This window comes from Oratosquilla oratoria, chromosome 1, assembly GCF_046742065.1.
Source record: "Oratosquilla oratoria isolate Oo_2021 chromosome 1, ASM4674206v1, whole genome shotgun sequence".
In the NCBI taxonomy this organism is placed as follows: domain Eukaryota; kingdom Metazoa; phylum Arthropoda; class Malacostraca; order Stomatopoda; family Squillidae; genus Oratosquilla; species Oratosquilla oratoria.
This window is the reverse complement of record NC_134777.1, coordinates 50,435,810-50,462,932: the sequence shown is the minus strand read 5'-3', so window position 1 is coordinate 50,462,932 and position 27,123 is coordinate 50,435,810. Positions and strand designations below refer to the sequence as shown.

General features: G+C 41.4%; 1 protein-coding gene across 1 annotated transcript; it reads left to right on the top strand.

The window, feature by feature from the left end:
- The first annotated feature begins 242 nt into the window (after window positions 1–242).
- On the top strand, window positions 243–25,248 carry LOC143018071 (uncharacterized). The gene is made up of 8 exons (XM_076173557.1): window positions 243–494; window positions 7,329–7,893; window positions 9,739–9,869; window positions 11,509–11,639; window positions 12,437–12,578; window positions 13,952–14,070; window positions 14,783–14,900; window positions 24,071–25,248. Exons 1-8 carry the CDS (start codon window positions 407–409, stop codon window positions 24,472–24,474), a joined length of 1,698 nt encoding a protein of 565 aa, XP_076029672.1. The 5' UTR covers window positions 243–406; the 3' UTR covers window positions 24,475–25,248.
- The last annotated feature ends 1,875 nt before the right edge of the window (window positions 25,249–27,123 follow it).

Here is a 27,123-nt window from a genome sequence, read left to right as displayed (position 1 = left end):
CTGCGTCCCTTTTGTCTGTTGTGCGAGGGGGAGCCCTTTTATGATGTAAGAAAAAAGATAAACTCTTTCGACACTGGCTCGTCTCCAGAATTAGATCAAATATTGCTTCACATTTTTTTAAAGCCCGAATTGTTTTTTACTTTGTGCAGTTTCTATCACTACTGAGTTTGCCCTTCAGGAAAAAAAATAAATAAAAAGTCGACTGGCAACCCGGTGAGACTCAATATAAGGGTATCTTCTGAATATGGGAATTCATTATCGGTAACTAACCTCCGTCGATTCTTTTGTCCACCACTTCTTTCTAGCTTGACCGCTTACCGGAGTCTTCGTGTCCTCACTTTTTGCCAGTTCAACGCTCAGACATCTTCCTCCCGTAGTCGCTGCTGGAGTAGCTGAAGTCGGCACCATGAAGGGCCACTGGAGGCGTTCGATATTCACGTCAAGCTTGATACTCTGTCACCTGGCCACCGTGACACAAGCAGCATACTTACTCGGTACGGACAGCCATTTTTCTTCACGTGCACGAGAACATATATACAGTTAGCTGCAAAAGGCACGAACTAACTTAGAGCTTCCTCTGTGTAAATGTGTCCTTTTGTTGTGGATAATAAGATTAATTTCTCTGCACTAGAAATTGCCTTTTACTACAACATAAACGCTATGTAGGAAGATATAAAAAATACTCAGAAACAATAGATATTTGAGTGCAGTGGAAACCTTAGTGTAGTTCATTACTTTTGCAACCCAGTGTACATGGACGTCTCTCATTCAACTAGAAGGTAGAAAGTAGAGGGTAGAATGTAGAAGGGAGGGAAGACGAATTTTTTAGATTTTCGAGCCCAGCAATCATTCCCTTTTCTGTATTCCATTCTATTTAATGCCTGGTTATTCTATTCAGGTGAGGACGGGTAGTGTTGAGGAGGTGGGTAACTTTGTGTCGATTATTATTATTATCATAAGGAGTTTTCGAGATATAGTGTTCTGGCTACCATCAAGTGATTTAAATCAGCTGAAGGCAGGGTCTCATACTATAAGGCTTAAGGTAAAGAGATTTCAAATCAGTCATAGAAAATTATGGTGAATAGTCCATATGTTGATGTAGGTATGACAGAATGAATGGAAGGGTGGTGAGGTAAACACCAAAAACGTTTAGTCCTACAAGGACTTCCTCAGAAAGTACACAGACAATTCATTGACAACTTATATACCCTCAGGAACGGGGTAAGCTGGGAGTGTATAAGCTGTCAGTGAATTGTTTGTGTACACTCTGAGCAAGTCCTTGTAGGACGAAACGTTAGCAATAAAACTCCAACGGATTTTGGTGTTTACCTCACCACTCTTCCACTCAATAACCCATATGATGAGGAGTTCGCGTCAGTCAGTGTCTATATGCGACTAAAGTCAACTTCGCCGTGTGTGTTCAGGCTTGGAAAAAAAAAAAAGTTATTACCGGGGAGAGCTGCTGGATTCAAACATGGGTTTACGTCCTGCGAGGCACGATCTGAATCAACCCACTACTCGGCACACAAGAAAAAAAAAAAAAAAAAAAAAGAGACGCCATCGAAAAGGCACCAGAAGGCACCTGGTTCTTCTAACACAATAAAGACGCCATTTTCCCTCAACAATACTGGGATTGCAGCCCTATAGGCCGGTACTCGATCCCCACAATGACCCAGGTTTTCGACTAAGAGATTTATCCGTCCTATGGCTATTGCTTTTTTATCTTTCATTATCTATTCTGTGGGGATCCAACCAATGGAACTCTAAGATAAAAGTTCAGCTAATTAAAGTATGTCCAAGAGCGGATTGGCTCTGATCGTCCTTCGCAAAAGAGACCAGTGTTCGAGTGCAACACCTCCATGTTACTTGCAATCTCCCTTGAAGCCCGAACACACAGGAGAAAAGTTACGATCTCAGTCACAGTTAAGCGCCTCCTGGTGTGAACTCATCAACTTTTTTATGATTACTGAAATTAGAGTTTATCACTGTAGTTCGAAAGAGAATGGGGATTATTCCGAAACTCTTTGACCCTTTCCCCAACTCCTAACTGGGGAATCTCATACTACCTTAGTATAAGTATACAATGCAGTGTGTGTGTGTGTGTGTGTGTGTGTGTGTGTGTGTGTGTGTGTGTGTGTGTGTGTGTGTGTGTGTGTGTATTTACCTAGTTGTATTTTACGGGAAGGGGAGCTACGCTCGTTGTGTCCCGCCTTTGTATCTCACAGTGTCTAGTTTGCTTTTAAATTCGTGAATGGTATTTGCACACACTATTGTTTCGTCCATTTTGTTCCAAGTGACCACCACTCTGTGTGGAAAACTGTTCTTCTTCTTCAGATCTCTTCTATAACTATCTTTTTCGAGTTTCTTTCCATATCCTTTTGTGTTTCTCTGGTCCCAGTATAACAAGTCCTCTCTATCGAGTATTTCTGTGCCCTTCATGATTCTATAGATGGTCAGTAGGTCACCTCTCTCTCTCTCCTTTGCACCAAAATCGGTAACTCCAATTTAGCTAGTCTCTCTTCATATGACAAGTTTGAAAGTGCTGGAGCCATTTTCGTGGTTACTCTCTGGATTCTTTCAATTTTCTTTATATTCTTTTTGGTACTGGGTGACCACAATGTGTGTGTGTGTGTGTGTGTGTGTGTGTGTGTGTGTGTGTGTGTGTGTGTGTGTGTGTGTGTGTGTGTGTGTGTGTGTGTGTGTGTGTGTGTATTTACCTAGTTGTATTTTACGGGAAGGGGAGCTATGCTCGTCGGGTCCCGTCTTCATATCTCATTTTATCTAAACTATTTTTAAATTCATGTATTGTTTTTGCACACACCACTTTCTCATCTAACTTGTTCCAACTGTCTATTACTCTGTGAGGAAAGCTGTTCTTTTTCAAATCTCTTCTATAGCTGTCTTTTTTTATTTTCTTTCCGTGTCCTCTTGTATTTCTGTCATCCCATTTTATCAGATTCTCTCTATCAGTAATTTCTATGCCTTTCATGATTCTGTAAATGGCTATCAAATCTCCTCTCTCTCTTCTTTGCTCTAGTGTCTGTAGTTCAAGTTTTTCTAGTCTCTCTTCATATGATAGTTTTGAGAGTGTTGGTGCCAATTTTGTAATTGCTCTTTGTATTCTTTCAAGTTTTTTTTATACATTTTTTTGTACTTGGTGACCATATCGTTGCTGCATATTCCAATCTTGGTCTTATCAGGGTGATTAGGATTTTCTTCACCATTTCTTCATCCAGGTATGTAAATGCAACTTTGATTGTTCTTATTAGATTATAAGTTTCTCCAAAAAATTTATTTATATGTTTCTCAGGTGACATATTATTCATAACAATGACTCCCAGGTCCTTCTCATTTTCTACTTTTTTTATTCCTTCTTCTCCCAATTTATATGCTCCTGTTATTCTGTTTTGCTTTTTCCAAATTCCATTATACTACACTTTTTTGTATTGAACTCCATCTCCCACTTCCTACACCATTCCTGTACTATACTTAGATCTCTCTGTAGTGATTCACAATCTTCTTCAGTTTTCACTCTTTTCAGTAGTTTTTGCATCATCTGCAAAGAAGCTCATATAGCTTTCAATTCCTTCATCCATATCATTAATATATATAGCAAACATTATTGGGGCCAGAACTGTTCCCTGCGGAACACCGCTTATTACTTCATCCCATTTTGAGTGCTGGTTTCTTATCACTACTCTCATTTTTCTTTCTTGCAAAAAGTCTTCCATCCAATTTAGTAGTTTTCCCTGTATTCCTCCTTGAGTTTCTAATTTCTTAAGCAACTTCTTATGTGGTACTTTGTCAAAAGCTTTCTTTAGGTCTAGAAATGCACAGTCCGCCCATCCATCTCTTTCTTGTATTATATCTATTAGCCTTGAATAGAAACATATTAAATTGGTGACGCATGATCGTCCTTGTCTGAATCCAAATTGCCTTGAATTTAACACTTTGTTTTTTTCTAGATATTTTACCCATCTACTTTTGATAATTCTTTCACAAATTTTTGCTATTGTACTTGTTAGAGAGACTGGTCTATAGTTTGTAGGTTCTTCTTTATTTCCTCCTTTATATATAGGTACTATATTTGCTTTTTTCCAATCTTCTGGAACTTTTCCTTCTTTCAATGAACTGTTTAGTATGCTATGTATTTTGTCTGCCAGTTCATTCCTGCATTCTTTCAGAATCCAGTTTGCTATATCATCTGGTCCATGCGATTTTCTGACATCAAGATTACTCAAGTGTGTCAATATTTTATTCTTTGTTACTTTTATTTCTTCCATAGGGGGGACTTTCTGTTTCCATTCAATCTCTTTAGGTTGTATGTTCTCCCTTGTAAACACTGATTTAAAATGTTTGTTCATAATTTCCGCCATTTCCATTTCCTCAGTGTATTCAACTCCCTCTTGTCTTAATTTCTCCAAGTCTTGTTTGTTTTTCAGTTTATTGTTTACAAATCTATAGAATAGTTTTGGTTGATCTTTACACTTTTCTATCACATCTTTTTCATATTTTCTCTTTTCCTCTCTGCACGTTTGTACATATTCATTTCTATAACCGGTATATATTTTCCATTTCTCAGGTCTTCTGTCTTTTTTCATATGGTCCAGGCTTTGTCTCTTTTGTCTTTTAACTCCCTACAGCTTTTGTTGTACCAGCATTTTACATATTCTTTTTCTTGTTTTTGTCTTGGGACATACTTTTCCACTCCTTTTTTGTAAATTTTTGTCAAAATATTCCATTTCTATTCCACTGTTGTTTCTTCTTTGTATATTTCTTTCCAGTTTTCTTGTTGAAAGAATTCTCTTATTTTATCAAAGTTTGTTTTTTCATACATCATTCTTCCTTTTCTATATTGCTAATTTCTTTTCATATATTTTTCTTCATTAAGTTCCAGTTCAATCAATATGTGGTCACTTTTACCTATTGGTGTTTTATATTCAATCTTGTCCACTATTCTAGGTTCAGATGTAATTATTAAGTCTAGTCTCGATGGTTCTTCTTCATTTCTATACCTGGTGTTCTCCTGTATCCATTGTGTCATTGTATGGTCAGTAATCATCTCAAGTAGAGCGTTTCCCCATGAGCCATCTCCACCCTTTACTGTCATTTCTTCCCAGCAGATTTCTTTGCAATTAAAGTCGCCCATTATAACTATTCTTCCTCCATCTTCCATTATTTTATTTAATGTTATATTTGCGTCCTCTAACATACTTTTATGTTCACTCTCCTCCCATGAGGCTGTTTTCGGAGGCACATAATTTATCACAAATTTTCTGCTCTTCTTATCTCTGTCTTTCACTTCTATCATAATCATCTCTACTGTATTCTTTCCATATATGACACCCTTCACGTTTATATCCTTCTTAGTCAGGAACATAACTCCACCCCCTTGCTTTTTCTCTCTGTTTTTAATCCAATAATTATATGCATCATGTCCTACACTGTTGGGTGGTAGTGGGCCTTTTAATTTTGTTTCTACAATTCCCATTATGTCCGGTTCTTTTTCTTTCAAATAATCATTCAGCTCATTCAATCCTGTTATTAATCCATCTATATTTGTGTAAGCCACTCTTAGTTTTCTGTCACTTCCATTGTGTTCTCTGTTCCATTGTGTTCTCTTTTGTTTTTCTCTTGTATGTCGAACTGCCTTAGTTTCATATTCACTACTCTCCAATAGAATCTCTCTTTCTCTGACTCCGTTCTGCTCTCGTTTTTTTTTTTTTCTTAGCTTCAAGTCTTTTCTTCTTTTCTTCCTCTCTTTCCTCTTTATTCATTTCCCTTTTTATCCATACCTTTTTATATTGTTCACTTGTTGCTAGTTTCCCTGTTTTGGATAAGATATTCTCTGCCGTCGTTTGTGACCTGAATTTAATCTTAATTGGTCTGGTCTTATCTGTACTATACTTTCCGAGCCTGAATTTTTCCTCAATTTCCTTCATAATTTCTGGTTCATCTTCCTGAACTAATTCTAGTAAACTGCTTACTTTTTCATTTTCCTCGTTGGTTCTTGAGGTTCAATCTGGGTTATGTTTCTCTTCTATTCCTAATATAATTATACATTTCTTTTTGTCAGCTAAGTCTCTTACTATATTCTCCTTCTGTCTCATCACTTTAATAACTGAGACTTCAGTTTGTTCTCTCATTTGCTGTTTAATTATATTAGTAAATGCAACTTTACTGTTTTCTTTTATCGACTTCCATCCCTCTCTGTTTTCTTTACTATTCCTCTTCAATTCCTCATTCTCCACCTTTACTTCTTTTAACTGTCTTTTCAGGTTTTCTATTTCATCGGTTAAGTTTTTGTTCGCCTTCTCTAGTTCTTCCAATTTTTCAACCCTTTGTAGAATGTTGTTAACATGACCGAACCTACGCTCCAAGTCCTCGATCATCTTATCGACCTTCTCTTCTAGTCTTGTCAGTCGGGGGGGGGTGTTGTGTCCCCCCCCCACCCTCTTTAAATCCCTGGAAAATATTCTCATCACTTTCTACTGTATTGCTCTTATCTATACTTCTAATCTTTACATTTTTATTAGACATTTCATCGTCGCTCAGCTGGTCGGGGGGCCGTTTGTTTACCTTTCGCCTGTCTGCCTGGGCCAAGTCTACTCCTTCCTCATTTCCTTCCATTTCCCCAGTAATCCCTCCCCTTCTCCTCTTTCCCTACTTTCCCACTACCCCACGAGCAATTTTCCCCCACCCTGCAAATACAATAGGCACTTCTCTTTGCTTTGGGATCCACGAAACTTCAATTTTCTTCAGAACGTCTTCTATGCCGTCCGTTCGTTGAAGTGTGTGTGTGTGTGTGTGTGTGTGTGTGTGTGTGTGTGTGTGTGTGTGTGTGTGTGTGTGTGTGTGTGTGTGTGTGTGTGTGTGTGTGTGTGTGTGTGTGTGTGTGTGTGTGTGTGTGTGTGTGTGTGTGTGTGTGTGTGTGTGTGTGTGTGTGTGTGTGTGTGTGTGTATGTGTGAGCATGAACATGAGCACGGTAAATAATTTAGACACTAAAGTTCTGCACAAAATAAACTGTGACCAAGAAAAAAATATGCATACCACTCATGTAGATGAAATATGTCTACCTCGGCAGAGCGTATTACAGAATTAATGCTAAATTGTTTGGTGTGATGTATTTACCCTCTACCATATGACATTTTTACTTCAGGTGGTAAACTTACCATCCAGTTACCAATCACTGCCCTCCTTCATTACGTGAGAACCCTCCCAGTACCTGGAACTAGGTAGTTGTCTCTTATTTATCGAACTCCTACTCTTCCTCCTCCTCCCTCTCCTCCTCCTTCCCCTCTTCCTCCTCCTCCTCCTCCACCTGCAGGTGTATGTAACTTCGACAACACCTACGACATGTGCTCCATGGAAGGTCCGCACGACTTCAAGGTCCGGCAAGGCCACCCCGACGACGCCTACGACTGGAACGCCATGGACAGCGGCCACTCGGGCTTTGGCTACCTCTACTTGACCCGATCCAACCGCCTAAGCTCGATGGAGACACCGGAGCTCATGGCGACTATTGATTCCCCCTCCGTTGAGTTCGCCTACTTCCTCAACGGGCGCGGTGAGGAGGACTCGTACATCAAGTTGGGGGTCATCAAAAGCGCCTCGAAGACCTACCAGGAGCTCTGGCACAACAAGAAGCATGACAAGAGATGGTACATGGAGAACGTGACACTGCCGGTAATTGCAGGAGATAGGTTCCGGGTCGTCTGGAAGGCCTATGCCCAGAGCAAGGCGTGGGAGAACAGACACACCTACCTGGGCCTCGACGACATCGGGATCCTGGAGAGTGACCCTGTTGGACAAGGGGAGCCCTGCTACCGACCGCCTCCGATGCCCTACGCACGTCCCTGGGAGTGCACAGAACCCAAGCGGATTATCAACAAGTAGGACAGAGCTCTTTTTTTTTAACTCGGGAACTTAAGAGTGTAAAAGACTGTATTGTCCTCATGCGTTGACACTATACTATTTCCATTATCTTGTGACCCACAAGGTGTTGTCTGCCGTGTTGTCACGTACTGAATCAAAACATTCAGCATATACCGGAAGCTGTCCACTACCCCAAGTATGTTAACATGGAATATTTAAATGCATATTGATTTTTTCATTAAATGGTAGGTGATATGAGTAATTGCTATACATGTAAAGAAAAGTAGAGATTTTTTAAACGATGTGGCATCTCAGGTCAGGCGACGTTGCCCCGGCTCCCGACCTAGGAATTTCCGTGGGGTTGGGGGGTCGCTGAGTCACGGGTGCGCGGGTCACTCATTCATACTTTGTCAGTCATACCGGTCATACATGCAAATATAAAGAAAACGGTGTGTCCCCCGTTTTCTTTGGAGATGGTTTAGACGTGGCAACGCTGCTGGTTTTGCCGGCCACACCCTATGGGTCACCAGATAATGGAAGAAATATAGTGGAACTCAAACCACCTTCCACCTAGTTTCTCGCCTCCAGGCACTCTATTCCACTCGGCCAATCCCACCCCTATACATCTTTTTATCGATTACTACATTGAAATAGAATTATATTTTACCCCACTAGACATCAAATTGACTGACGAACTGCATCAATTTCAGAACGATAGATCTTGTGTCTATCAGCAATAATCCATCAGTAAGCTAAATAAGATCGCCTGGCTTTAGCCAGAAGAAAATATATGAGACGATACAGAGGTCCTGGCGGGTTTGTTGAGACTATTCTTAAGTCTCCGGCGTCCTGGGGAACACCTCTAAACTGAATAAAGTCTCATGGCGTTAGCAATAACAAAAACTTTGAGGGGGATCCATCGAGCTCTTCTCCCAACCGATGTAGGGATGGTCACCCTTATTTCGGCAATTCCCTTTCCCAACTGTTGTCGGGATGACGGCCCTTTAGACAAGATGTGAATCAGGTCGGTAAGGTTAGGTTAGGTTAGGTTAGGTTAGTGTAGGTTAGATTAGATTTGATTAGGTTAGGTTAGGTTAACTCAAGTTAGTTAGGTTAGGTTAGATTAGGTTAGGTTAGGTCAAGTTAGGTTAGGCTAGATTAGCTAGGCTAGACGAGGTTAGGTTAAGCTAGACTAGGTATTAAGCTAGGTTAGATTAGGTTAGGTTAGGTAAAGTCAGGTCAGGTCAGGTTAGGCTAGGTTAGACTAGGTTAGGTTAGGTTAGGTTAGGTTAGGTTACGTAAAGCTAGTCTAGGTTAGGTTAATTAATCACGTAGGCCCTGGGCAAAATTTCACTGGGAATCAAACGAGAGCATTTCTGTTTTTGAACAACATACTGATTTTGAGGCAACTGAATAATAATTATGAACTTGATCAGATAAGTTTATATTAGGATTAGTTAACTTTGAGTTAGATTTATTCAGATTATCTCAGGTTAGATAAGGTTAAGTTAGGTCAGGTTAGGGTAAGTTAGGTAGATAGGTCAGGTCGGGTTAGGTTAGGTCATGTTAGGTCAGGCTAAGTCAGGTCAACTTGGTTTAGGTTAGGTTAGGTGAGGTTAAGTTAGGTTAGGTTAGGTCGGGTTAAGTTAGGTTAAGTTAGGTTAGGTATGTCAGATAAGACTCATGTTAGATTAGGTAAAGTTACGTTAGGTCAGGTCAGGTAACATTAAGTCTAGTTAGGTTACGTTACGTTACACTAGGTCAGATCAGGTCGAGTTAGATTAAGATATGCCAGCCTAGGATAGATTTTTACGAGGAATTCAATCTGTGACGCTTATCTATCTTTAATTCCTCTCGCGCAGTAAATTCCCTGATGGCACTGTGTGCCAGACAGATTGCCTGCCAGGATACAGCATCGAGGGTGACCCTGAGGTCGTGTGTAGGGACGGCAAGTGGTACGAGGCCCATGGACTGGTCGTCTTCTTCTGCTTTGGTGAGTAAAGGTTTTTGGTGTCTGGATATTCAGTAAATAATATCATTCAGGCAACTTGTAAACTTTCCGCCGATTCGACTCGAAGTTTCTGTATTCAAGCTGGCGGACTGAAATCAGTTCTAGTTGCCCACTTCTCCCTCCCACCCTCTCCCTCCCATCCTCTCCCTCCTTCTCCCTTCCTTCCTCCCTCCCCCTCTTCCCCTCCCTCCCTCCCACTGTCTCCCTCCCTCTCCATCCCTCCCTCCCACTGCCTTCCTCCCTTTCTACCCCTCCATCTCTCTCCCTCTCCCTCCCTCTTTCCCTCTCCCTCCTTCCCTCCCCCCCTCCCCTTTCCCTCTCCCTCCCCTTCTCTCTCTCTTTCCCTCTCTTCCTTTCCTTTTCTCTCTTTTCCTCTCTTTCTTTCCCTCTCTCCCTTTCCCTCTCTTCCTTGCCCTCTCTCTCTTTCCCCCCTCTTTCCCTCTCTCTCTCTCCCTATCTTTTTCCCTCTCCCCCTCTTTTTCTCTCTCTTTCCTTCTCTCTCTCTCTCCTCTCCCTCTCTATCTTCCTCACCCTCTCCCTCCCTCTCTCCCTTTCCCTCTCTCTCTCCCTTTCTCTCTTTCCCTCTCTTTCTCTCCCTCTCCCTCTTTCCTTTTCTCTCTTTCCTTCTCTTTCTTTCCCTCTCTCTTTTTCCCTTTCTTTCTCTCTCCCTCTCCCTACCTCCCTCTTTCCCTCTCTACCTCCCTTTCTCTCGCTCCCTCCCTCTCCCTTTCTTTCCCTCTCTCCCTCCCCTCCCCTCCCCCTTCCTCTAATCCCCCCTCTCTCTTTCTAGTCTGCTCTGACATGGACCAAAAGGCATTTATCCGGATTGACTTGCAACGTTGCCTCATAGTATCGAATTGTAGACGAGTTATAAGCCATTATAAGAAATCGTAATCTTGTTAGATCAAGGCCACCAATTTAGAGGACAATATCATTTTCTGACTAAAATACAAACATTATCAGGGTTTGAGAAGGGGAAGGTATAAGTAAATATGCACTGAACGATATGAAAAAAGTGAAGACCTACTAGTTACTGAGGACACAAATAGGACACAGCTTCAGGTGTAAACAAGAGATCAAGATTGTCGACACTCTTGTGCGATAGGCCTTATATCAAAATACACAAAATTGTCTTATTCTCTCGCCGTAGATGGAAAAAAAAAAACTGTGTCTTTTGCTTACTTTCATTCACTTTTGATAACAATACATGATACCAGAACCTCGAGGAATTGATTTTCTTAAATGTGTAAGTCTGGTCTTCTTGACTAGCAAAAGAGTATCGCTGTGTTCCCAATGAGCTCATGGTCTGTGACTTACCCCTTCGATGTATTGTACAACTTAAGATTTTTTAACTATCACAAGAATTTCACATTCACTTGATGAACCCCCCCTCCTCCGCAGTTTAAGGCTTGAACACATCTTGAACCTATCCTTCTGATCATCCCTTTCGTTGCCTTTAACGACTGAGGGAAACCCACTTTCGCAGTGAAAAGGGTAATACTCCCATGTTCAATAACTATTTCATCTTAACCTTCGCAGCTAATTCAGTTTTAATTTAGGACCCAACCTGTTCAATAACAGTGGTTCAGTTGCACCCTTTTCTTTGCGTTTCTTCCTGCAGATACGGAGGCTCCAGTGTTCCTTGCCTGTCCCAAAGACTTTAAGTTGACGACGAACTATGGTTGGAAGACTGTGCGGATCACCATCGGGACACCGCCCATCGACGACAATTCCGGCATGTGGAGCTCCACAGTACGTCAGGGGTGGAAGAGCATTTTTCTAGAACTCTCTTCTACCAGAGGGTGTGATGGGTACCGTTGACCAAATTATTTAAATCTTCGTCATCCGAAAACAAAATCAGCCTCTTCTCTTTCTCGAGTGACCGGAGAAAAGAATCATCACAAGCAAAGCTCCTTTGGTTTTCACGACCAATGTTTTACGAAGGAATAGTTGTCGATAATCAATTGTAGCCGTGAAGTTAATGGGGAATAAGTTTGAAGAAAGTGGATTAGATGGGAGATGGGGAAAGGGAGGCGAAAGGAGAGGGGAGAGCTGGTGATAACAGTTGATACTGAGTGTGGAAACGACTGTGATGAACTTCAAACACGACTCTAGAGGTCACACAACCAAAACAGACCACCTAGTAGTAAAATATCAGACGGTTGTTCCTAATAGTCATATGAGCGTTTGTTTCCTCAGCTCATTACCCCGGAATCGATAGTCACAATTTTTCATAACAACACAAACTGCCTCTTGTTGAGTACAAGTTGTATAATATGGAAATGAGTGAAGGATCTATGAAAACCAAACAAGCATTGGTTGTTTCGAAACGTATGCCAAACATTCATACACTAGACGTTCCGTTGTTATTGTTTTTATGAGGTCATAAGTGTCCTTGCGCCTTTATATATATATATATATATATGTATACATATATATATATATATATATATATATATATGTATGTATGTATGTATGTATGTATGTATGTATGTATGTATGTATGTATGTCTGTACATTATCGTTCTTTTATTCTTTTATCTGAGCAGCTTTACATCAACGGCCAAGAGCAAATTGGGACGTCTCCGACCTTGGACCTTCCCGTGGGAATCTTCAATGTGTCTTTTTTGGCCGAAGATTACAACGGAAACCAAGATATATGCTCCTACATGCTCACCGTCGAACCCAGTGGTAAGAGACCATGGAGAAAGGTTAAAAATGGGTTCTGCACATTTAGGTCTTTTATTCTGGGATCAAGGAATCATTCAGCTAAGACAGCCTGAGATCAAAGGATTGGTGTTTGTGGGAGAAGAAAAAGGAATAACTGTGTATAAAAGCAGCTTTTACTAATCAGCGCTTCTCCGAGGTCTGTGTAAGGCAGTTTGTCGCAGCTCGGGAAGCGTGTAAAGAAGAGGCGTCAATGCGATTTTTTTTCGTCTCATTTTTGCTTTCGACCAGTTTTATATAACAGGGAGATAAGTTGGAGATTTAGTAGTAGGGATGGTCAGAAAGATGGAAGAAATTTTAGTGAGAGGTAAACTGCATAGAGAAGATTTAGCATTGGAGAATGTCGGAAAAGAGACAAATTTCAGTAGAATAAAGACATGTGTAGGACCTACGCTAGTGGGCATAAGTTTGTGCGACGAGTGTGGTTTCAGCGAGGAATAGGTCTATTTTACTTGTCGAGTGTTAGACATAGAGTCTACGCATAAATACCCATGAATACATATATATATATATATATATATATATATACATAAAGTATATACATAAACAATCAAATTACGATATTAAATAGAGCAATGTTTATGTTGATGAATTTGTTGGATGTCTGCACTACGATGAAATAATTCAGAGGAAAGTCGCTCCATTTCTATTTCGTGAACAGAGGACAACGTTCTGATCTTTGCGAGTAGTTGTTTGTGGCTCAATCTAAGATATTAGCACAGCACTGACACGACAATCTCCAGGTACAGCCCGCGTTTTGGCCAGTGCTGTGGCGAAGTGCTTTAGTTTGCCCAGTGAGCCTCAATATTCATTCTCGGAGCGCAGAAGTGTGAAGTTCAGGTCAGACTATACGGTCCAGTATACCCTTCAACACATTTGCGTGATCCTTTACAGGTATTTTAGATTTAACGTATTGGTATCAAAGCGCCACCTCTGTTTCCATGCGTGTGCCCCGTCAAGTATATTTTCTATCATGTGTAAACCTACCATTAATGTTTTGTGAAGGAGATGCCATGAAAGACAAAAACGTTTGGTTTTCCCGTCAGTCTATTTCTCATTAGGTTTCTGCAAGGATTAAAATCGGGATCCTTGGTCTACTACTCTTCAAGTTTTAATCACGTGGTGACGTACTTTTTGGATTTCGGTTTCGAATAATGCCAACAGTTGGTTTTATTGAGCTGAATACAGTCATTCGACGGCACCATCTTGAGTATATTGAGCAGAGATCCGAAAAACATGTCCGTGTCGAAGGAATATCAACGCTACATTAGTTTGCTTCTGAGTCTAAGCGACAGCCACTGGTCCCAGCAACTCACTCTTGAACTCTGAACCCACAGACAAGACTCCCCCTTCCGTGGTTTCCTGCCCCAAGTCGCAGGTCATCGAGTCGGCGGTTCCCATTTCTGTGGAGTTCGAGATGCCCACCTTCGTGGATGACACGGGTTACATCGATAAGGTGAGACTGAGTGTGTTCCCTTGGTCGAAAGAAATCGTCAGGCGGAAAATAAACTGTAGATATGGGTAGTGATGATATGATTATCTGTCTACATGAAAGCTGAGTGTGTTTTATATTCTATTTGGCATACATTTTCCAAAAAATATTGGATACTATTAGTATAATTTATTTCTATTTCTATGAGGAAAAAACACAGTTCTCCATTTCATATTGTGTTTAAACTAAATCTCCGTGTCCAAAGATTCCGTTTTGTAATAAATGTGTCAGAAATTAATCAAAAATATATGCAAAGGAAAGGATAAGGAGATTCTTAAGAGTGAAGGCGAGGTCCACCTTTATTTCTAGATTTTTGTTCGAAGACGACGAAAGCTTCATACATAGGATGAGGCCGGGTGAGCAATAGGCTGTTAAAGTATATACTCCTTTCCCTTGGAACGTCAAAATTATGAATTTTCAAGTTTAATATAGAAGTTATTGTTTCTCTTAAATTCTTCTACGCTCCCACCTTACCGTTTTTAGGGGAAAAGATTATTTATGTCTCCCTACGTTTTGCATGAAGAAATGACCACAACTGATCAACTCTTGATGCTCCCATATTACCTCCAAATATTTTACTTTAACAAACGTCAGCCAAGGAACTGCGATCGAACTACAGATTTTTCCGTTTTGTCATTGTCGTGTAATATAAGGAAAACCTTTTCGCTCTACACAGATTGAAGCAACTCACCACAGTGGCGACCTCTTGTCGTGGGGACGCCACGAAATCACCATCACTGCCTACGACAATTCCTCCAACAGCGCCTCCTGCCAATTCGTGATCTCCGTCATCGGTAAGTCTTGAATTACTACTTCAAAGTTTGACCAATACTATCGCTGCTGCTGCCACTACTACTACTGCTGCTGCTGCTACTACTACCTATAACGAGGAAATTGTGGTACAAAATTGAGAAGTGGGAAATTTGTCATCCATGCGTGAAGGATATTCTTCGAAATCGCAAATGTTTGTACCAACTGTGTGATGGAGGGGTGCGTTAATGTCATTGGCAATTAGAATGTAAGTATGACCTTTCTTTGACGTAGAACTGATGACCGAAAACAGGTAAATGCCATTGACAAGGCAAGCTTCTGGCATACAGAGTACATCGGTCTCTTCTTCTTCTTCTTCTTCTTCTTCTTCAGTTGTCCACTGTTGTTTTATTTTTCTTCATTTATAGTCGTCAATCGAGGTGAATGAAATTATTTTTCCTTTCTTTTATGTCTATCTTCTTTTAATTTTATACACTGCACTCTACAAAGTCATTGCAAGCAATCCCACTTTCAGACAAGGGGAATTACACTTCTGATTACTTTTCTTCTATAACTTTCTTCGGTACCTTTTTCTACAGCGTGCTCTCAACGAATCCCGTCAATAACACTTAATTTGGGTCCTAGATCACTTCTGCAGTGACATCATGATTTCTTTAGTCCAATGATACTTAATGTTATATTTAAGAACCTCCCCTAAGGACGTAATCTTACCATCGTGAACCATTTGAATTTTCTCCTCCACCCTTTCTCCAATCAGATCCGCTGCTTACTCAAGCAATCTCGAATTCACTGCACACTGACTTAGTTTACATCAGCAATAACAGTAATCAAATCGAGTCCCTGTTTAAAAACACAACGCTGAGAGCGAAGCCTTCTCGCCCCTGAACAGTTGTTTACAAAACAGCCGATCCAATAAAAGTTAATAAAAATGTAACCCTTGCCAATCTACCTCTCTTTGTACCTCATTTGTCTACCTATATCTACGAGCCTCTTACACTTGGAAAACTCGTATGTGTATCTTTGTACACTCACGAGGGGACAGCGTCTATGGGCTGATAAGCACTATGTAAGTGTGTTTGAATGTAGATAATACATCCGAGACTGGGGTGGATTTGTCGTTGAATTCCTCTAAGAGGGGCAAGAAGGTGTCCTCAGGCGATGAAAGATCAACGGAATTTACTGGGTGTTTTGTCCTGAGTTCTGCTGATTTGGACACACGGGAGAAGTTAGTGTGTCTGTTACGTTTGGAACGCAAGTCCACAGCTGTCAGTAAGGTAGCAGAGTTAGAATTGTGGGAAGGTGTTTGGGTAGTGTTGCCATTTGTGCTAGTAGCTGGTGTATCCTCGTGTGATGAAGCAGAGTGAATTTGAATGGAGGGGGGGCTAGAATTAACTGACGCTAATTCATGTTCTGCCTGCTCGGCCACGTTGATATGGTTGACTTTGTGGAAAGTTGCTGATGGCAATGCAGGGAGGAAACGATTTGCATAAATTATGCCATTTTGAGCAGGGTAAGTGATTATGTTATGTTGCCTCATCAGTATTAAGGCTATGAGGATATCAGCAGGAAAGAAAATATCAGCTACGTAGGTGGTAGCTGGAATGGATGAGCAATCATCTTTGAAGCTAATGTCTAGGGAGAATTTACTAATGATAGGGAATGGTACGCCATGTACATTGCAAAGGTTGACGTCGGGGGTTCCAAAATGATGACACGTTTTGTTTCGGTGCGGAATTTGTGGAAATTGTGTACTGACATGATGTTAACTGGGGAACCCGTGTCGAGAAAGATTGCCACTTTGATGTTGCTAGAGGTAGCATTGAAAGTTAAGGAATGAGAAGATACGTCTGGAATATCCAGGGTATATACCGGTAGTGTTGATGATTGAATATGTGGGTATGGAGTAACTGTCTTTGGTGTGCACTGAGTATTTGTATTCTGTAGTCACAAGAAGATGTGTTACGTGAATGTATAGCAGGAGACGTGTTACGTGAATGTGTAGAAAGAGAGCGATCTGGGGATTCTTGTTTGTGTTGCTCCGTACAACACACGACAACAATCACTCATGTGAAAACATGTACCGTGATTATCGCAATGTATATTTGGTTGTGAAGGGTATCTATGGTAACACGTGTTAACAAGGTGTCCTGGTTTGTGGCAGTATGTACAAAACATTTGTGTTCTTGAAGGAGAGCGTTGGCGTGAGCGATATCGCGTGTCATCAGCTAATAAGTTATTCTTATCTATTTTGGTCGTTAGTATGGATGTTTTAGTCTTGTCACCTGTGGCACTTCCTCGTGTTATCTCTGATTCAACCTCATACATACATACATACATATACCAGAGGCTCTTTTCCCCTTACACCTGAGGTCACCAAAAGACAAAGGCATAGAAACCACTCCCATCCATTCCATCCTCTACATACTCCACTCCCTTCTACCCTCTTCCCTCCCTCTTATTTTGGCACCTCCTGGATGACGGGTCATCCCTGCATCTTGTCAACTGCCCTGGATCAGAAGCAGTGTCGCAAGACACAGCACATCCACAGCAAAGCCGATTCATTAATTCGGCGACCTCCCTCTCCGTCCCCTCACGCAGAAAAGAAGACGGGGAGAAATCAATTAATTTCTCATACATACTCTCTCACCCCCCATCCCCCACCCACTCCCCCTCATACATCACAGCATTATTCATACACCACCTTTCTCCATTCACCCCTATCTACTGTCCTCTCCCGTTCTTCCTCAACAGACATTCCCCTCTTTCCCAATACTCCTTTTACTCCATCCATCCATCTCATCCTAGGTCGCCCCCTCATTTTCACTCCTTCCACACCTCTTTTACTAATATTTCTTCACTCATTCATTCCATGTGTCCAAACCATCCCAATACTCTTTCATCAACCGTATCTCCCAACTCCTTTTTCACCCCTGATCTCCTCCTTATCTCCTTTCTCACTCTATCTAGCCTAGTAACCCCTATGATACTTCTCAGGCATTTCATTTCAAACACATTCAAACTCCTTCTCTCTTCCTCTCTTATGCTCCATGTTTCTGCCCCGTACAGTGATGTCGGCACAAACACTTCTTCATACAATCTCCTCTTAGCATCCATTCCCAAATTTCTATTTCTCATTACACTTTTTAATCCACCAAAGCATTTATTAGCTTCTCTCAATCTACATTCTACCTCCACCCCCCACTCTTCCCTTAGGATGGAGATCTTGCGAAGGTAGATGGGTGGAGTGGGGGGACGTTGGTTGTTGATGCCGCGACGATCGTTGGCTGTTGGTGCAGTGACGTGCGAAGCGCGATGCGATGTTGGAGAAGGGAGGTCGTCCAATGTCTCGGTGTTGGCGTGGAGGCGGCGGGCGTCGTGGATGCTGGAGAATGTTGCTAAGAGGGGTTGTCTCGTAGGAGAAGCTGGAGGATGCAGCGAAGCAATGCGGCGGTGCCTCGTAGTAGGATGCCGGATGAAGAGGGATTTGCTCATAGTGTTTGCACGATGGAGTGAAGCAATGCAGCGGTGCTTCATAGTAGGATGCTGAACGATGCAGCCAAGAGGGGCTGCCTCGTATTGATGCTTGGCGAAGCACGGAGAGGGGCCTGTGCCTCGTGCGTGATGCTGCATTTTTGCGAAGATCGTAGCGTTGGGAGATGGCTATGTTCAAACGGAGCCGCTGTTGTAGGGTTGTTGCTTCGGATGAATGGTAGAGTTGTTGCTTCGGATCCACTTCTGACACCAGAATGTAGATTTGTAGTTTCTATCTACATTAATAAGGTACTGGTGTTTGGAGAAGCAAAGTCCGAGCGGTGTCTTTTCTTTACTGTTCCAGTGTTCCCTCTGATTTCTACATACAATGCAACTTCCGAAGAAACCCGGGGGGTTGCAAGATTTTATATACATTGGTTTGAAGCCGTTGGAGTACTTCTCGCTCCATATGCGTGTGTGCGCGCGTGTGCACTCTGGACATCGAAGGGGTTGCCAACATGATGATGATGATGATATTGATGATGATGATGATGATGATGATGATGATGATGATGATGATGATGATGATGATGATGATGATGATGATGATGATGATGATGATGATGATGGTGGTGGTGGTGGTGGTGGTGGTGGTGGTGGTGATGGTGATGATGATGATAATGACGATGGCGATGGTGGTGACGACGACGACGACGATGATGATAATGATATTCTAGTTGATAGTGATGACAATAATGATGATAGTGATAATGATAACAATAATGATGATAATGAAAATGATGATAACAACAATGATCATAATAACAATGATAATTACAACAATACTGATAAAGATAATGTAATGATAGTAATGATAATGAAAATAATGATAATGATATCAATATCAATAATAATGGTAATAATAATAATGAATAACTATAATGAAAATACCGAATACCAATATCCACCTGTTGCATTCTCGTCCCACCCCGATACTCCCCCTTGTGATCAGAGCGAAGAACCCCCACTCCTCAAAATGTAGAAGAATTTACAATGTAAAACCGGGTTAACTGCCTACCCTTGTAGTAGAGGTGTTCCTACTACATGATGTGTGAAGTCTTCCATGAGAAATGGATCAGAGAAAGTCAGATTCTCTTTAGACTTCACACATCATGTAGTAGGAACACCTCTACTACATTTGGTGACCCCGGAGTGACCTACTACATTTGGTCACCCCTACAGAGGGTAATAATCGATGATGTCGGCGTTATCACCTCAATGACTGCAACCCCGATCGTTCTAAGTGATAGAGCGAGCCTTCCCTTCCCTTGGATTACCCAAGATTCTTTGCCCTAAAACCCACTAACAACTAGTCACTATAAAAGAAATTTTCTATAAAAGTATAGGATAGATTCGAAGATATATGCGGAACCTCAACCAATATATTGTTTCAAGAAGAAACGAGAGAATTAAAAAAAAACACTCAATATGACAAAGTCAGATGTCACAACCCTGGCAAGCACCTTAATCCAAACAACACCTGTTCAAACATCTATCACTGCTGTGAATATAGTGAAGATCTCACTACTACGAAACGTCACAGACGAAGAAATAGTGGAAAAATAATAAGAGCACATCGAGTTAAGAAAACCATAAACGGCACAAAGATCAAAACTTCATACGTATCATCAATGGCTTCCAATCTATCCAACCGCAAATAGCCTAGAATATGGTGTAAAGATGTACTACCCACTTCATGCTGTTGCTTCAACTGCCAACCCTTTGGGCACACTAGACAAGGATGTCGCCGCCTGGAAGGCTCGGCCCTCGCACATAGTACCCCATACTCAAACCCAGACAAGTGCGTAAACTGCAATTAAAATTGTCCTGCGTTATCTTTAAACTGTCCAGTGTACCAAATTGAAATAACACTGTCTTAAGCGGCCCACACACGATCAATTATATTGCGCAATTTCATTGTCAATAATCTGAATTGACGATTAAATTGACCGTGTATGGGCGATATATCGCCCATACACGGTCAATTTGTGTATGGGGGATATATCGTCCATACACGGTCAATTTAATTGTCAATTCAGAGTATTGACAATGAAATTGCGCAGTATAATTGATCGTGTATGGGCCGCTTTAGAGACTCGGGACACATCAATGTTAGAAGACGATCCAAGATCATCAGACCTGAAGGCAGATGTGCGGAAACACTACGATCCGTCAAACGAACGCTTCCCCAACCTTACCAACAGTTTCAAGCAACCGACGGCATCGAGAAAGACCGTCTACATGAAACAGGAAATTATTACACAATCTCCTAAACCCATCCCCCTTACCTGTGCTACTAGAAAGCCAACTCATCCCCTCACCCTCTCTTCTTGTGAAGAACAAGAACTTCCATTACAATTCCCATCGACGCACTCTCCCCTCATCCAACCCAGCACCTACAACTCTACCACTAGCACACTTCCTTGGCCAACTAACCTCCTCTTGCCCTACATTTTCCACTACAGTCTGTGTGCTCTAAGGAATCCGTTCAGGGTGTGGCATACGCCGTTATTTCTTGACCTAATTCTCGACAATGGACACACCTGGACTCCCCACCTTGAACACCTAAAAGCATTTTGTCACCAAGCTTGCGATATCTTAAAACAGTTATCCCACACAAATGGCGAAGCAGACAGATAGCCCTGGAACCTATATCAGGCCTTCATACAGAGCAGATTTGACTATTGGGGTCAGGCCAGTGGCGGCGCCAGGGGGGGGGGGGGGGGGGGGGGGGGGGGGGGGGGGGGCGCCCCCCCCCCCCCCCAAAAAAGTGGCCAGCCCCCCCATTAGCCCCCCCAACTGAAATGAGCAAATTGAAAATTTAAAACACTCATTGAAATAATTTTATTAAGTGGAATTTTTAATTGCCAGGGCTAAAGATTTGTCAGCCATCAGTGCTAGCCCTACCATTAACCCCCTCCCCTTCTGAAATGAGGATAATATATGTGTATTATCATATTACTATTAGCCCCCCCAAAAATTTGCTCAGCCCCCCCTTAGCCTCCCCAACTAAAAATTCCTGGCGCCGCCGCTGGGTCAGGCCTACTTCAGGTCTATACCCACAATCCCTCTATAAGCTCTATTGACCAAAGACTCAGCGCATGTGCCTTTGGCAGCACTCCACTAAAGAGACTACGCTTACATTCACTGTATCTTGACATACTTAGAATATCTACCATATCAAGAGTACCCATACCAACTCAGTCTTCCACACCAATAAAACATCTACGACCATATGGCAGAAGAATGGCAAGCCAAGCCTTCTATTCATACTGGAAATATCTATGTCCTTCTCATAACAGCGCCCTTCCAAAAAATAAATGAACAAGTGAATAAATAGATAAATAGATAAATAAATAAGTAAATGAATAAATAAATAAATTGATTAATCAATTAATCAATCAATTAATAAATAAATATGTGAATACATGAATGCATAAATAAGGCAAGTGGGCAAATAGATAAATAATCAAATAAATAGATAAATGAATAAACAAATTAATAGATTAGTAAGTAAATAAATGGATAAATAAACAAGACAAATCAGATAAGATGAAATAAGATAAGAGTACGCCATCTGAAGTCATCCGACAAGAATTTCCCACCGATTAGCTTATTCGACAGGTGTTGACATTTACACTGATGGCTCCCGCACGGAGTAGGTTAGCCTGTCCTCATCCATCACTTGAATCTTCACCGCCTTACCCGTGGCCTTCCTCGCCATCCTACATATCATCAACAAAAATCCTTTATAATACTATAACCCTAGTGCACACTGAGCCTCATGCAGTGTTCAATACAGCGCCTAGTGTCCACAGTGTGTGACTACCCGGAATGCTGCAGCGCGTCGGTCACCTCTTAACATTGTCGAGGGGAGGATGTGCCCTCAACAGTTCACAGTTCATAATGCGAGACATTTCTTTTTTAATTACTTCCAAACATGCACTTCTTAATTTCATTTACTTTTATTGTTTATACTCTTAAGTCGCCCCTCTTGTACTCCTTGCACTTCACGTTCCAAAGGCAAGGATGCTGCTACAGTAAATCTATAAATATTTAACTTTGGCTAGGTGTATTTCTTGTATAAACTTTGTTAACATGCATATGTTATGTATAAGGTAAGAAAATTTGTTGGTCCTTCAGAGCGCTCTGGCGGAGTAGGACCAAATAAACAATAAATATAAATCCCAGTGTTGCTTCTTGTCCACTCGGATATAAATGCCATCCTGGAGAGCTTAGCGCCCGACGTACTTTTCCCCTCTGCGTCAAAATGGAAACTGCCCCGCTACATGAAATTAGAACCGGGAAAATTCCATCCTCAAGTCCCACCACCCACTCGTTCACAAAACCCATTCGTGGATCATCCAAATCCTCCGCTTAAGCAGAATAGGAATCCTAACCAAACTATAAGTACCTACGACAAACTAGACCAGCACATTATAAGATAACGAGATTTTCCACAAGAATATATGCGCCGATACTCTAGTCCAAAACAACCAATCATTACTACAACTACTGCTAATATAATTCTTCTTCCTCTTCTTTTTTTCATCTTCTCTTTTTTCCTCGTCCTCGACTTCTTCTGCTCCTTCATCTTCATTTTCCTCGTCTCCTTCGTCTTTGTCTTCCTCTTCTTTCTTTTTTTCTCTTTTTTCGTCTCATTCTGCTTTTTCATAATTTTCATTTCCCTCGTATTCTTCGCCTGCTTTTTTTCTTCTCCGTCTTCGTCTTATTCTATTTCTTCCTCGTTTTGCTTATCGTTTCCTTCGTCTCCTTTTTCTTCTCTCTTTTTCGTCTTTGTCTTATTCTTTTTCCTCTTCGTCTTCGTTTTATTCGTTTTTCTTTTTTTTTCTCCTTCTGTCTACATTTTATTTTGTTTTTTCCTCGTCTTCATTTTCTCCGTCTTCTTTATCTTCTTTTTCCTCTTCGATATATTCTGCTTCTTCTCGTCTTCATTTTTCCATCTTCTTTTTCTTCTTCCTCTTTGTTGTTGTTCTTCTTCCTCCTCCTCTCCTCGTTATTCTTTCCTCTTCCTGTTCTGTTTTTCTCTTCTTATTCTTCTGCCGACCTTCAACGGTATCTTCAATACGGTGAAACACTAACTTTTATTCTACAGCTAATGGCAGTAGATTGGGGGGGGCTCGATTTCAGCCTGAAGGTGAGGGGGGGTCGATTTCAGCCTGAGGGTGAGGGTGTGTCGATCGTTCGAGATCTCATTCAGGCCAGAGTTGCCCCCCCCCTAACCACCACCATTAATTCCATAAAATCATCCGTGTTATCGTAGACCAAAATATGTGACTGTGTTAAAATGATTAGCCCAATTATCCTAACTGGATAACTTTGATGATGTTGTTCTGGTTAACGGCAGAAGATATTGTTCAGCTAAAAGAGAGAGCACGGTCTGACAGGATTGGAATATAATCTATAGCCTGCCTAGCCCGCTCGTGCAAGTTTGGTACCTTTATCCTGATTAACACCAGGCGATTTCATGCAGCCGAGGGAAATAAGGATTAACAAGGATCGGTGCAGGCACTGGCCATGTTCTGAACCTAAATAATCTAACAAATAGCTAAAGAGATATGATTACATATGACGTCATAATATTTTCAAAATTTAAGCCAGTGTCCTTTCCATTTTCTAATCGTTGTTGTCTTTCTTGAAGGTGTTTCCTGTGAGTCGCTCCACAGCCCGAAGAACGGCGCCCTGGTCTGCCACGAGAGTTACGCCGGCGGCTTCTGCGTCTCCATGTGCGGTGAAGGTCGAGACTTCGGCGGGACCCAAGGTCTGCAGATACCCTCCGACTACCTGTGCAACACGGAAGGTACCTGGTACCCCTTCGACTTCACCTTCGACTGCACCGCCCCGAGGAACGAGCCGACCCTCCTCCCCAGCAGCTACTACTACGATACGACGTGCAACGATACTCAAACACAGAAGGCGATGCAACAACACGCCCTAGACATTTACAATGAATCCGAGGTTGACATCACCACCGGAGTAAATCTTAAACCTGACGATTTTTATGTTATTTGTGGGCCTCTAGAAGACGTATATCTATTAAAGTAATGTGTATGTATGTGTGCATCGACATTTTGCCCCTGTATATTATAAAATAGTGAATCTAAATGGAGAAGTACAGCTCGCTTCACTGCTGGCTATTACACTTGACTTTCCGTCTCAAAGAAATCGTATGATGACACTGCTGGTGGCGGGATGGACTTTGTCGAGTCCACCAATTAGTTTCTCAGTCGATTTTTACCTGTGAAATTGGAAAGAACGAACAGCAGATGAGGAGAGAGAGAAAAAGAGAGAGAGAATAGGTGGGAGCGAGAGCGGTGGGGAGGGAGGAAGAAAGTGATAGTATGATATTTATTAGACTTTGTTACTACTAAACATATAGTTCCGAAAACCACGATTTTTTTCATGGTACCACATTGTGTTTAGGCAAAATTTATTTTATAGTTCCGGATATGTGTCGTAGAGACACTATAGATAAAATAGTAAACACAGACGATGAATTGGTGTTTGAAAAAACAGAAGCAGGCGAGGTGGCTGCAACGTATATTAACAATAGCCTGAGGTCGCTGTCAAGCTAATTTTACCATTTGTGAATGATAAACTAGAAAATAACGTATGCAGCATCCTCATCTGTTTATGATAGACAGCATCACATGCGGTGATACCATCTAAATTTTGTCATGTCATGATATGTACTGTATACTGTAATACTACATTATATTTTTATATCGAGTAATTTCTGATATGATTTGTGTGTATGACATAATAAATGTATAAATTATATACTGGTAATCATTATGAAAATATAATGTATACGGATAATCATGGCGTAAGTGTTATTAATTACATTCAAAGCTGAAATAATCAGAGAAGTCTTCGTGAAGCTAATAAGGAGACCGGAACAAATGGGAAGACGCAGGGAGGGAAACACGAGGCTGAAAGAGCCTTTACTTAAAGAGTAACAACACACCACTCGACCAATTTCGAGTTGTCTTTCTCAAGAGCTGGTGCTATGGGTGGTGGTTTCACTGACCCTTAAATTCGCCAGTCGTCGACTTCACTCAGTCTCTGGCTGTCCCACTCCTGGTTGGTCTAACATCTTATTGGGCACCGATGCCTTTCCCCATGGGTAGGTGCCCAGCTATTGGTCAACTGTAGTATTTATGCGAAAAGGGTGGGTAGTATGGAGGTTATGATTGATCAATTCTTCTGTTGTGTCATGTTATGACCTATCCTCGTGTTGCGGTTCTGGTGAGCGGATTTCACCGGTAGTCATTTCCGCCGCATGTGATGCCCACATTACATCTGCGCGTCTCTGGTTTATATTTTGTCATTTGTCTGGATAAATTCCACCTCCAAGAGTCTTTTTGTCCTCCTGCCCATGTCCCATGCTAGTATGCTCAGCCGTCCCCAGAGTGGTAGGTATTCAACGTGGTCCATGTAGACCACCATCGCAGTGGATGACCGATGGTGTCTGAAGTCCGCTTTATGCTGCCTCAGACCTTCTGCATGATTCGCCCACGTAGACCCTGTGACATGCTCCACATGAGACGGAGTACACTACACTACCTGGGTGTGTGTGTGGCGGCCTTTTCATTTGAACTAAATGATGTACTCTCGTACCACAGATACCAATAGAGCCAACAGTAAACCATAACACTCAGTCTTGAGAAAAAAATAAGTCGAATGGTGTATTACTCTCATCCTAATAAAGGTTCTTGTACAGTCCCATGTTTCCCTCCCTTCACCTCCCTATATCTGCCTGTACAAAGTTTCTTTATACAGGGACAAATGTTACCCTCACACAAGGTTTATACACAGTCATCACTGGTATAACAATTTTTGTTTTTCTTTTCCTGAGTGGGTGCCAAGGATATGAATAGAACAGCAGCAGTCAGAATAAAAGGAAAAGTGTTGCCAGGTAAGAAAGAGGTAGAGGTAAAAAATATTGTTTTTGTCTGTATTTTTCCTACTTGTCTCTCACAATCACTATACTGTATACCACAAAAATTAAAATGATGCCCTGCTAAAAGCAAAGAATAGTCGATTCATTATTGTAAAAAGACAAAGAGGAAAAAAATATAAGCAAGTGGATGGCCCTACTTTATGAAAAGGTTGTTGTGAGTGAGGAGTGCAAGTCAACTGATTTTGTAATGACATTGAAGGGACAGAATTAGCTGAATAAAAGACTAAATATAACTGTACTGGTTGATGTATGCTGGTCACACATTCAAGATTCTCGACAAATGTTGTGAATTTGAAAAAACTGGAAGACGACTTCCCTTATAGTGTTCTAGAATTCCCTGGGGACAATTCAACAATGTGTCTAATAATCGCATAGGTTTATCTCCTATCAGTTCGCCATTAATCTTCTCAATATATGACACAAAAGTGAATTGACATTTGGAGATTCGAAAAATAAAAGAATGTAACCGAAGTCGTCTTTACTCAAACGAACTCATTTAAATCGCGTAGGTGTGACAGGGGCTTAAGACGAATACTATTCGAAGTTGCCGCCAAGGTCAAAACATATAGTTTCATGTACAGTATGAGAACACACTCGTACACACATATTTTGATGTGAACACATTTAAGGATAGGTACACATACCCATGTATCGTAGAACACAGGGAAATACGTAACATCGCAAGTCAGCAGAATGATTATGTAAACACCTATGATGACGTCACTCCTCTC

What these genes read in the sequence shown, in the direction of transcription:
- LOC143018071 (XM_076173557.1), top strand. Translation starts at nt 407, where the DNA reads ATGAAGGGCCACTGGAGGCGTTCGATATTCACGTCAAGCTTGATACTC. An exon ending in ACAAGCAGCATACTTACTCG is followed by an intron (nt 495 to 7,328) that starts GTACGGACAGCC and finishes CTCCACCTGCAG; the next exon opens with GTGTATGTAACTTCGACAAC. An exon ending in ATTCGTGATCTCCGTCATCG is followed by an intron (nt 14,901 to 24,070) that starts GTAAGTCTTGAA and finishes TCTTTCTTGAAG; the next exon opens with GTGTTTCCTGTGAGTCGCTC.